General features: G+C 42.1%; 2 protein-coding genes, 1 non-coding gene and 1 pseudogene across 4 annotated transcripts; 1 reads left to right on the top strand and 3 right to left on the bottom strand.

The window, feature by feature from the left end:
- Positions 1–718: 718 nt before the first annotated feature.
- On the bottom strand, positions 719–2,168 carry LOC141832995 (actin-like; annotated as a pseudogene).
- Positions 2,169–4,463: 2,295 nt separating this feature from the next.
- On the top strand, positions 4,464–5,963 carry LOC141833466 (U-box domain-containing protein 21-like). The gene has a single exon (XM_074720919.1). It carries the CDS (start codon positions 4,513–4,515, stop codon positions 5,770–5,772), a length of 1,260 nt encoding a protein of 419 aa, XP_074577020.1. The 5' UTR covers positions 4,464–4,512; the 3' UTR covers positions 5,773–5,963.
- A 427-nt stretch (positions 5,964–6,390) lies between these two features.
- Positions 6,391–6,461, bottom strand: TRNAG-CCC (transfer RNA glycine (anticodon CCC)). Its single transcript has one exon. It is a non-coding gene; the product is annotated as a tRNA-Gly (tRNA).
- A 1,092-nt stretch (positions 6,462–7,553) lies between these two features.
- On the bottom strand, positions 7,554–12,519 carry LOC141833508 (mitochondrial metalloendopeptidase OMA1). Of its 2 annotated transcripts, XM_074720972.1 has the most exons (4): positions 11,571–12,519; positions 11,341–11,492; positions 7,863–8,127; positions 7,554–7,746 (listed from the first exon to the last, which is right to left on the bottom strand). In XM_074720972.1, the coding sequence occupies exons 1-3, from the start codon at positions 12,447–12,449 to the stop codon at positions 7,878–7,880; spliced, it is 1,281 nt and encodes a 426-aa protein (XP_074577073.1). In that variant the 5' UTR covers positions 12,450–12,519; the 3' UTR covers positions 7,554–7,746; positions 7,863–7,877. The 2 variants fall into 2 exon arrangements, with proteins under 2 accessions (XP_074577073.1, XP_074577072.1); XM_074720971.1 differs by having other exon boundaries at positions 7,554–8,127.
- Positions 12,520–12,560: the final 41 nt, after the last annotated feature.

Genomic DNA, 12,560 nt, shown 5'->3' with positions numbered 1-12,560 from the left:
ACTTTTCTGTTGATCTGACTTGAGCGTCGGAGTGGCCACGCCGGGATCCCCCGGCGCCCCTCTAATTCGTGCTTCCAGTGCCCCCTTGCAGGTCCTTTCTTCTCTGCGGTGTCGTCATCGGGTGACGTGGCCTCCCTTATATTTTATCAAAATAATATATTTATTTTGGGATTTTTTAATAAAAAAAAGTAAGAAAAGAAAAAGAACGGCATATTGTTAACTCGGTCAGCGTCCTTACTTTGGGCACGTGGTCTCGCGCAGTCGTTGGTGAATATTTTTAGGCAATTAAAACCTTTTTTTATGTAAGGGAAAATTACTATTATATTTATTTGTGGTGGAATATAATTAATGAAACATTCCTTCAAAATGATAATTAATGAAATTGCATTTCTTCAACCAATAAACAATATATAGAAGAAAATTTGAATACATTTATTTCCAGTAGCACATTACAAAATATATATAGAGCAGAAAATAATAAGATTACAATTGTTCCTCAAAATAATAATGTTTAACTCAGGATTATTGAAATAATAATATCCAATTAATTAACCACTGGGAATCGATCGAATTACACAAAAACAGCACAAAATTGCAGATCGCCATTAAGCAGGCAGACCTCTCCCTCCAAGTGAACTGATCTCTTCGATGCGTACGTTCTGCTGTGAACCTTGTTATTGTGTTTGGTAGGAATTATATTGATAGGAAGGTGCATGGTTTAGAAGCATTTCCTATGCACAATCGATGGACCAGACTCATCGTACTCTGCCTTTGCAATCCACATCTGCAATGCCAACATTATTGCATGTTTTTACGATTTCCGGAGGATATATATATATATTTTAACAATCTAATCTAAAAATTAGTAGTTTGTTTTTGAGTATAATTATTAATTCCTAAAGAAGAATGGAGATCGATGGCAATATAATCTTTCAGTTGAAGAACAGTACAGACCTGTTGGAAGGTGCTGAGGGAAGCTAAAATGGAGCCTCCAATCCACACACTGTACTTCCTCTCCGGCGGCGCCACCACCTTAATCTTCATGCTGCTAGGCGCCAGCGCCGTGATCTCCTTGCTCATCCTGTCAGCGATCCCCGTGAACATGGTCGTCCCCCCGCTGAGCACGATGTTCCCGTACAAGTCCTTCCTTATGTCCACGTCGCACTTCATGATGGAATTATACGTGGTCTCGTGGATGCCGGCGGCTTCCATTCCGATCATCGACGGCTGGAAGAGCACCTCCGGGCAGCGGAAGCGCTCGGCGCCGATGGTGATCACCTGACCGTCGGGCAGCTCGTAGTTCTTCTCCACGGAGGAGCTGGTCTTGGCCGTCTCCAGCTCCTGCTCGAAGTCGAGGGCGATGTAGGCGAGCTTCTCCTTGATGTCGCGCACGATTTCGCGCTCGGCCGTGGTGGTGAAGGAGTACCCGCGCTCCGTCAGGATCTTCATCAGCGCGTCGGTGAGGTCGCGGCCGGCGAGGTCGAGGCGGAGAATGGCGTGGGGGAGCGCGTAGCCTTCGTAGATGGGAACGGTGTGGCTGACACCGTCACCGGAGTCCAGCACAATTCCTGTTGTTTTGAGCGACCACTGGCGTAGAGAGAAAGAACAGCTTGGATGGCCACATACATCGCTGGAGCATTGAAAGTCTCAAACATGATCTGAGTCATCTTCTCGCGATTAGCTTTGGGATTCAAAGGGGCTTCGGTGAGAAGAATAGGATGCTCTTCAGGTGCCACACGGAGCTCATTGTAGAAAGTGTGATGCCAAATCTTCTCCATGTCATCCCAATTGTTAACGATGCCGTGCTCAATTGGATATTTCAGTGTCAGGATACCTCTTTTCGATTGAGCCTCATCACCTACGTATGCATCTTTCTGGCCCATCCCTACCATCACACCAGTGTGCCGAGGTCGGCCCACAATGCTAGGGAACACGGCTCTTGGGGCATCATCTCCCGCAAATCCAGCCTGAAGAATTGAATAAACAATCAAGTTTACATACATAGACGCATTAATCAAACAAGTGCTATACATTAATTGGACGAATCATGCATAGATTAACTCTTTGATCTGACAAAAAGAGATAAAGATCGATGAAATTGATTGTACCTTAACCATTCCAGTTCCATTGTCACAGACGAGAGGCTGGATATCCTCAGATTCTGCCATCTTCTATATATATCTGCAAGCTTGAGATTGAAAGTAATTAATTTGTCAGTTGTGAAAGGATAAACACAGAATTATCTGTGAAGCTATCAAACGCGATTCAAGGTAAATTAACCAAATTATATATGTAAAACCTAAACTCTAGGAGAGGCATATATAAAAGGCAATTAAAAAGATCAGATCAAGCGAATATAATTATTGGTATTCCTCGAAATAAATATAATGGCATTAAGAATGAGTTACGCAAGTATTCAAGAGAACCTACAGCCCGAGTTATTATGAGTCAATATGTTAGCCCCATTGATCAAAAATTAAAGGAAGGGAAAACATGAACAAGAACAAGAAAAGGGGAAATTAAACAAAGAGCACAATGACACAGCTCTGAAAATTAAACGCGAATTAACCAAAGATTTGCTTTTGGGACGATCGAGAAGCATGCAACGGAAGAACGACAGGAGGATATGATTGCGAGATTACCAGCAAATTAAACCAGAAACGGGGAGCCGGGGCGATACTGGAATCGGTCGGTCGGTCGATCGAGAACTTGCCCGTCGGATCTCTCACTATATGCCCGATCGCTTGATGTCGCGGCGCCAAAAGAGGGAGGGCCAGAGGAAGAGGTGGCGCGAAATGGGATCGCAGGTTGCCCGAATCCCGCGCCGCAAAGTTGGGTCCGCCCGAGCCCGCTTCCGCCGGCCCGCTACTCGGATTCAATTCAATTCCCGATCCGTCGCGACCGTTAGCGGTTCAATTCTCGGTAATTAATTTTCTTTAAAGGCCATTAATGTAACTTTTATTCGGTGATATATTTCGAGCTGCTGCTATATATCATTTTGTATAATTATTAATAATTCAAACTAATTGCATTTTCCTAAATTATAATTTCTTTTTTGGATCGATGTTTATTAATTGCTAAATTAAATTTACAATTAAAATTTTGAATGCGGGGAAGGTTGCTCAGTTATTACTGTAACGTGTTGGACGTGCACGTGCACGGCCATTAATAATGGATTTTTCGTAACGCCCACTTAATTAGGATTAACTGTAATCTCATAATAAATAAAATCTTTCTAAAAGATTAGTTCAATTAGAGGTTAACTTGGTGGTATTTTTGCTAGAACCGTAAGTGGATTATGGAATTTGGTATACGAAAGTTTCAAAATTCAATCTTTGCGGATTCACTGATAGTGATTGGGTAAGTTCAGTGGATGATCGAAAGAGTACTTCGGCTAGCATTTTTAATCTTGGGTCAGGAGCAATTTCATGGAGTTCAAAGAAGCAAACTACTACAGCTTTATCCTCTTCAGAAGCAGAATATGTAGCAGCAACTTCAGCAGCGTGTCAGGCAGTTTGGGTTAGAAGAGTTCTTGCAGATTTTTATCAACAACAAAAAGGTGCAATAAATATTTTTTGTGATAACAAGGCAACAATTGCAATGACAAAAAATTCAGCCTTCCATACGAGGACTAAACAACATATTGATATTCGTCTACATTTCATTCGAGACTTAGTTGCAAATCAAGAAATCGAGATAGAGTACTGCAACACACATGAGCAAGTGGCAGATATCTTGACGAAATCACTTCCAAGAGATAAGTTTATTTATTTTAGATTACTTTTGGGTGTTTGTAATTTTGAATCAAGGGAAAGTGTTGATAATTGATTCAAAATTAATCGTGGAGTTAATGGGTTGATGACGTGGCAATTAGTGGTAGTAATGGTGAGAAGAAAAAGTGTCTAGGTTCAATATATTTTCATTAGTTGAGTTAGTGGGGTATATTTATGGAGTTAATGAGTTTAATGTATTATGTAAGATAAATATGCTACGTATTATGAATGAATGAATTAATAGAGAAAAAATATTATTGTGTAATCTCCGTGTCTATTGTCTACCTCTTATTATCCTCCTCATTTATTTCTCTAACAAAGATTAGTTCAATTAGAGGTTAACTTGGTGGTATTTTGATATTAATGAAACTTTAGGAGGCATGCTGAAAAGCGAGTAAAACGTGTGAGGGCGTTTTTAAAAAATAACCAAATTTACGCGATCGGCGTTTACTGTATGCATGCAAGAAGAGCCTGGCAGTTGACCAACTCCACCACTTTGACTGGATTTGGTCAACCTTGGAAAAAGTAAGCCCAGAGTCTCATTTTTTGCTATTTGGTCTCCGCCAGTTTACAGACGTTCAATCTTCCACGGTCAACGTTCAAAGTAATCCGCGAGGAGGTTTCCATATAAAGGCACGCATCGATAGCAAGTCTCTTCCAAGTTCGATTCCGCTTCCCTCCTCCCCCTCTTCGATCACAAATCCAAGGCAAGATTTCTAACTCGATCGATCCTTCCGCCATGGCTTCGCCCAAGCCCAGGTCAAGACTCGCCTTCAAAGCACCGCTGCCGCCGCCGGAGCTGCCAGTGCCCGCCGCCTTTCGCTGCCCCATTTCGCTCGACCTCATGAAGGACCCAGTCACGCTGCACACCGGCATTACCTACGACCGCCACCACATCGAGACGTGGCTCGACGCCGGGCACCGAACCTGCCCCGTCACCAACCAGCCCCTCCTCTCCGACGACCTCGTCCCCAACCACACGCTCCGCCGGATGATCCAGGCCTGGTGCGTCGCCCACCGATCGCTGGGCATGGAGCGGATCCCGACGCCGCGGATCCCGGTGACCCCCGGCCAAGCATCCGATTTGCTGGCGGACGTCGCCTTCGCCGGCCGCCGCGGAGACCGCTGCCGCCTCCGCGAATCTGTCGGAAAAATCAAAGCTTTGGCGAAGGAAAGCGAGCGCAACAGGAGATGCTTGGCAGAGGGCGGCGCCGGCCGCGTCCTCTCGGCCCTCTTCGGCGAATGGGGCGACGAGGAGATCCTCTCCGCATTGGCCTTGTTTCTCCCCTTGGATCAAGAAACGTGTCGGCAGATCGGATCGAACAAGTCGCTCGATTTCGTGGTCTCCTTCCTCAAATCTGGCGATTTCGATGCGGGGCTCAACGCGGCGCTAGTCCTCAAAAACCTAGCCTCTTCTCTTCCGCCGGAGCGGATCGAGGTCCTCGCGAGGACGGACGGGCTAATCGAGGCACTGGTGAAGCTAATCGAGAAGCCGATCTCGCCGCGGACCACCAAGGCCGCGCTATCGGCCGCGTTCTACCTGGTCTCAACCCACGAGAGGATCGCGGCTAGGGTTTCGGAATCAGGGATCGTCCCCCTACTGCTCGAGATCCTGGTCGACGCCGACAGGAGCACCGCCGAGAGAGCTCTAGGGGTGCTGGACGGCGCTCTGGGCAGCGGCCGCGGCAGGGAGGCTGCGCGCGGCCACGCCCTGGCGGTGCCGGTGCTGGTGAAGAACATGCTGCGCGTGTCGGAGACGGCGACGCAGTTCGCGGTGTCAGCGCTGTTGAAGCTCTGCAAGAGCGAGAGGCAAGGCGAGCGCGCGGCGGAGGCCGTCAAGGTCGGGGCCTTCCAGAAGCTTCTCATTCTGCTCCAGGTCGGGTGCTCTGCGCCGACGAAGGAGAAGGTGAGCGAGCTGCTCAGGCTGCTGAACGCGCACAGGGGAAGCTCGGAGTGCACGGAGAGGATGGATTTTGGTGGATTGAAGAAGTCCTTCTAATCGCTAACACTAGATTGTTTGTAGTGTAGATTGATGATCACACAACATAGATTTTGTAGAGAAAGATGATAGAACATTGATTGAATGTAAACAAAAAAATATATATACACAATTAATGCAAACATTGATCTCGAAACTAAGCTTGTTTGTTATCGATCAAAGTTTCTAGAGGGTGACAATTGCTCCATCGAGGGTTTTGTGTCTATATATCTATAGAGAATAGACTCAAATATATAAGATCTTGCAAGCAAGAACATGCACACAAGGCGATCCCCTCCGTCAAATCTCTCAAGGATGTTAACTACTCAACAAGCGAGTCAAAGTTATATATATCCAACAAAGAGTAAAGTCCAGTTATATTAGGTTTGGACTCCGTTTTTATAATGTATCGTAGTTAGAATTTGAACTATGAATGTTTAAGTATTTATTGAGTGTCATGCTCAATTGCACCATGTTTGGAGGGGGCAAGTTTGGACTCCACTTGATCAGAAAGCAAAAACAACATTTAGATTAAAAAAGAAAATTTTCAGTTGAGCATTCCCTAACAATTGGAGATTAAGAAATTAAAAAGCTGCAGCTTCAAAAAAAAAATCAAACAAAAATATTTTTTGAAAAGGCTGCGCATCCGGGGAATCGAACCCCGGTCAGTACCGTGGGAGGGTACTATGATACCACTACACCAGATGCGCTGTTGAAGGACGTTACGAAACTAAATATTATATGCAAATTTAACTAAATTAAGAATCTAGTTATTACTTAGAATTAGGCCTATAGAACTTGCTAAAAATAGTACGCTCATTTATGTTATCATCTAGGGTGAAACTCTTTCAATAGCATTTAGCAACGAATCATTCATTCATGCTTAATGTTCTTGAGTTAAAAGCAAAATGAAGTCCAAATTCATTCATCATTGTTTTCATTCATTTATCACAAAAATTTAAGAGCCAATGAAGATGCAATAAAAAAAATACTGACATTAAAAGGGAAAAAAAACAAAAGAAAATATTTTTTGAACTGTCTCATTTAAAGTGTTCTATTAAAAAATTCCTTAAATTAACTACCTCACTTTCATCCACCCGTCCAAAAATAAAATCAGTTGCGTTTAATCCGTTCGTCTAATTAAAATTACCACATACATTATACATTTTTGTAAAATATCTAAAAAATATATAATTCAATTTTTTTAAAAAAATTGATAGTTTTAATTAAAATTAGTTACTCAATAGTCTTTAGATCTTTTAGTTATACGTATCCATACTTTTAATCGAAGTATGGATATATTTATATTTTTAAAAAAAAATTAAAAAAATCCATATAATAAGTTTGAGGACCGAAGGCCGGCCTTTGAAACACGAACCACGCGTTGTGACCTCTCCTAGTTCAGAGCTGCCTTTCTTCATGGCTTGTGGTAGCGGATTTGGATACGCTTCCTTTTTGGCACGTTGCTTGTCTCTATCAGTCGACTGGACAGGAATGCCAGTAACCGATCTAGTAGATTATGATATGATCTATAATGAAAAACAAAACGTTGACTTGTTCAAAGTAGGCATTTAGAAACATTGACTTACAGGTGCCTGTCTAAAATACATGGGGAACTCATCTAAGATTGAGGAGAAATGCACCAGCTGATCCTAGTCAACTTGCAATACTCAATATTCTAATCGAATTCAAACTCAAACTCAAGTTGAATATGATTAGCAAGCATGATAAAGTATTCAAATGCACTGTCAACAAGTGAAAGATAACACCCTACTTTAAAAAAAGGAACGACCAACTTAATGAAAAGGGAAGAGAACCATTAAATAAAGGTTGTGTTAGATTTATCTGTTTGGCCTGAACATTTAATTTCACAACAGGATTCACAGCTTATTTCATATCTCTCTCTTGTCAACTACTAATTTGACCATCCAAATATTCATGTAGATTTAACTCCATGAAAAAGGCAGCATGAGCTGAAAGTTCACGCGAGGAAACCTGTGGCAGATGCTAAAGGTGTTTTTATCAAGGAGGTGACCTTGACCTTTACAAAGATTCTAAACACTAGGTGGATCTCATTGGAACTAAGAGTAATTTCTTTGAGGAGTTTGTACCTGGAAAGAGCAGTGCTACAAGAATCCTTCAATTCCGCGGCCAGCCATGGCTTCTCTGTAGATAGAAAGTGCTTCCTCCATCACTTGAGCTTGAGACAGCAATTGTGCCCTCTTTTTGCTGGATGGATGGGTTGAGAGGTAATCTTTCCATGCAGAGTCGCCAGTGAGTTTGCCCAGTTTCTCGTAAACTTGTGGTGCGATGCGTGGATCACATCCAGCAGCGGCGAGCAGCAATAGTCCAATGTAATCTGCCTCCATTTCCATCCTAGTAAACAGTTCATTCATTACACAGAACTACAGCATTGCTTTGCTTATGGCCATGATTAGGGGTGCAAATGAATCAAATCGAACCAAATAATATGAAAATATTGATATTTGAATTCGAGCTTGAAAAATATATATGATATTCGAAGCTCGATTGGAAGCTCAAAAATACAAATAATTTTGAGTCGAGCTCGATTCGAAATAAAATTCGAACTTGAGTTCGGTTTAAACCTTGATTCAAGCATAATTAAACAATAATTCGAAATAACTTAAATTCGAGTTTGATTCGAATTATTCGAACTTTAATTTAAACATATTTAAATTAAAATTATGAAAAAAAGCTAGACTTCGATTCGAATTCGACTCGCTAGCGACTCGTGAACAATAGAACAAAATATTATAAGTTCGAATTCGGCACAAAAAATTATCAAACATGTTTGAGTTCGATTCGAATTCAATAATTTTGAATACGAATCAAATATTTTTTGAGCCGGCTCAAAAAACTCGCAAACAAGCTCGATTCATTTGCACCCCTAACCATGATACAACTAGAAAGAGAAGGGAAATTCATGAAAGACAATTAACTGGATAGGAAACTATGGGATAAGCTATTTTTGTTTTAAGTCTAACTCTGAAAGATTTTGTTATCTTATCATCTATGTGTAAGCGTATGATTATAGAAACCCATATTACAATTGCTCTTAGAAGCTAAATCCACCAAGCAGTCATACTTGAGGGGAAACTAAGCAAGTAATTGAATTGTAAGTGTTAAACTATGCAAAACAAGCAGCGTAAGACACAACACTACTTGAAGGAAACAACCTTTGTGAATGAACCAGAAATTAATGGAGCAACCAGAAATTTCTATCTTCACTTAAATCAGTTAGTCTCAACTACGTTTCTCATGCACTATTTCTGATTGATCTCTACTAAGATGGTTTCACCAACTCAGCTAGATTCTAAATATATCTCAATACATATTGAAAGAATTTTAACCAATGCCAATTAGTTATCACCAAGTTTCAGTTAACATTTCCTTTAATCTTTTGCCATGGTATTATAGTTACTAGGTATTAGATGCAGTGGATTCAGTCCAGTCCGCCCTAATTCTTTTAGGTTTAGAGGTTTATCATGAGTCTTATATATACCATGCAATAATATCTCTTGGGAGTAACATAATACAATATTTCTCCCCCCAAACTTAACACCTTTCTTTTAATCCAAAATGCAATGACAAGCACACAATTTAGGTAGTAAATCCCTGTCTTTGCATCTTTAATGTCAGGTCCACTCGTAAACTCAATTGCCTTCAAAAATCTATTTATTTTTAGTACTAATCCTTATTGGCCACCATCTTCAAGGTAAGTATATATGGTCAATCTGAACACTGGGATCAAATGATAGCGCACTCTAAGCCCTATGTTCAGCTTGGGTTACAAGCAAAGAAAAGTTTCCTGGATGCATGGACTAGCTACTAAAGCAAGTTGACAAAAATGGAGGTAATTGACAATGCAAAACAAGTCACCATTGCAGCACATGTAGAACCCAACCCTAGTCCTGAATGGAAACAGATTCAAAATTGAAGATGCTGTTCCAAAGTAGTGGTAATACGGAAAAGAATTACGTGAGAAAAGAAAATAATTCAAGAAAATAGCAAAAATGAATAATGCAAGAAAAGAAAATAGTTGAACAAAATAAATTAAGGAGATTAATTTAAAATGAATGCATTCGCAATAAAAGAAAACTAATTGAAAAATATTCAAGATTAGCACATTCATAACAAATTTTGAATTTGAGTTTTGTCATTTGATAATTTGAAGTCAATTAACATTTTTGGTTTTGGTAATACTTAGAGAATAATTAGAACCTCAATTAGAGTCAAGTTTATAAAAGAAGTCATCGTGAGTAGTATAATAATCGTTTTAATTGTATTCTTTGTATGAGAGTTGTTCCTCTGAGTGAAATTCATGACCTTGTTTGTCTGCTGTGTTACATCAAGTGGTCACTAGTAATTCTAAAAAGGAGAAAACTATGCAAGCAATTTCTCTTATTGGGGTGTACCTATTTTGGTATTAACAAATCTAATGTGTATAGCCTCTTTGGAGTTATTCAAATTCTACTTTAGGCTTTATTTGTTGCTGAAAAATAATTTATTTGTAGAAAATATTTTAGGATAGGTCAGGTGAGTTGTCAGACCTACCTTACTGACTCTTCTAGCTTGACCAATCTATATGCCTAAGTGGCCCACATGAGCTGCTTGTCCGACCCAATCAACCCCTGTCTAGAGTGCCCAAAACACCTCGACCGACTTAGGAATAGCATCGCGCCCATTTAATGGGGCATCTCATTTATTTAGGTAACCATAAGCTCCTCATTCATTATGTGGTGAGTATGAATATTGAACAGCTGACAGGTATCTTCTTAATTAAATGTATGAGTTTTAAAATTTAGATTTTATGTGGGTATTTAGCAGGTCAGGTACCCAATTAATTAAATGAGTATGAATACTAGGAAAAAATCACTGCCTATCGACCCACTGTTCTTAGACCCATCAAACTAACCAACTTGCTCTGCCAGAATATTTAGCAGGTCAGTTACATGGAGGAACAAGTGGTTGAATAGCTCATTTAAATGTCGCCAGTGTTCTTTTACAATACCAAAGAGAACCAGCCCCTGAATAAAAAACTAATCCCTGAATGAAAAACTAATCATGTCCAACATTTAACAGTCTTTTCCCTGAATAAAAAGGTCAGCTTTTCATTGCTTAACAGAACCCTAAACCTTATCTAGGCAATCAAATGACCACCATAAGGAACAGCTGAGCTTGAGCTAGGCTTAAACGAAGATTTTTGTATCTGTTAACTATCATACCATCACTGTTGAGGCCCATCTAGTTTGGCATCCAGGTATTACCTTTTTCCTATCTTGTTTTATGCATATAATTAACACTCAACATGATTACAATCCTAGATGTTCCCTCATGGTATATCCCTTGAAGAAACCTTTCGATTTGATATACCTTATTTGAAAGTGACACCAATCACTATAGGCGATAACTTCATTCTGACAGTAGACCACTATTCTCTCCATAAACACTCTGCTTGAAGCAGAATCAATCCTAAGCTAGTTGTCCCAAGTGAAAACAGTCGTGCAGATTAATCAAGTAGACATATGTAACTACCATTCATGTAGCAGTTGAGATGAGATCGCATACCTGCGTGAGAAAGGTAATCTAAGGAGAAGATTTGACATTGCATTGACAAGGTCAGGCATTGCAAAGAACTGAAGAATAATTAACTGCAATATGGCAAACCACAGGTTTTTCGTGATCATTTCAGCGGAGTGCCGAGCAACAGCGTGGCCAACCTACAATTAAATTGGCTTATGAAAAATATCAACTTGGATCCCAAATGGCACTCAATTGCAAAATCAAGAGAGGAAGACCTCGTGCCCAATGACGGTAGCAATCTCGGCATCGCTTCTGAAATGATCGAGCAATCCAGTGAAAACAACAATCTTTCCACCCGGAAGGCAGAAGGCGTTAATGGCATTGTCTCTGACCACCAGAACCTCCCAATTGAGCCCCTCCAAGTGTTTGGTTGCCGACTGAGCTCCTGTGTCCTCGCCCTTCTTCCTGCTATGGTGGATCCATTGGTCATCAAGAATCTCATCCTCGTGGCTCCACTTGCCCTCTTCCCTCTCGCTGAGGGCCCAGATCGACTCCCGTGTCTTTTCCGGCGTATCAAACTCCGGCCGTGTACTCGCCGCCGCATACTCAGGGTCGCTATAATGTTGCTCGTCGTGGCGCAGCCCCCGTTTGAGCGCCTGGATGATATCCTTCGAGATGAGCCGCACGCGGACGCTTTCCGGGTGGAGGGCGGGCAGGATCTTACCGCGGAACCCCAACTTGAGCTTCTCGAACTCCGACTCGCCGAGCTGGCGCTCCAGGGACGGGGAGATGAGCACGAAATGGCGCCGCTTTGTGTAGGGAACGGTCTCGAGGTTGCCGTAGTAGATCGAGACAACGGCGACTCCTCCGACAACGACAACGATAAGAATGGCGCGCGGGTTTTGGTACCACCGGGGCTTTCGGCGGAAGTGCTGAACCTGGGGGGCGGAGACGTAGTAGTACGGCCGTCTAACGATGGCGGAGAAGGGGGAAGGCGACGAGAAGGGTTTCGCCGGGGACAGAAAAGACGAGGAGGGAGCACCGGATAAGGAGGATCGGGGAGGAACCGGGTTCGAGAATTTGGATCTGATCTTGGAGGAGAGGCGGCACACGAAAGAGGGAACAAGCGAGGGCTTCGCCCGCCGGAAACTCATCGCGGAGGCGGCGGCAGAAGAAGAGAGTGGAGAAGAGGAGGAAAAAAAACGGCGGAGGAGCGACCGCCCAGTCGCGATGGCTGGCGAAGGAGAAGAAGCAGATCGGCGGCC

The sequence above is a fragment of the Curcuma longa genome, chromosome 8 (genome assembly GCF_044706935.1).
Source record: "Curcuma longa cultivar G26 ecotype Majalengka, Jawa Barat chromosome 8, ITB_CL_G26_1.1, whole genome shotgun sequence".
In the NCBI taxonomy this organism is placed as follows: domain Eukaryota; kingdom Viridiplantae; phylum Streptophyta; class Magnoliopsida; order Zingiberales; family Zingiberaceae; genus Curcuma; species Curcuma longa.
The sequence above is the reverse complement of the archived record's forward strand: the minus strand, read 5'-3'. Positions and strand labels throughout refer to the sequence as shown.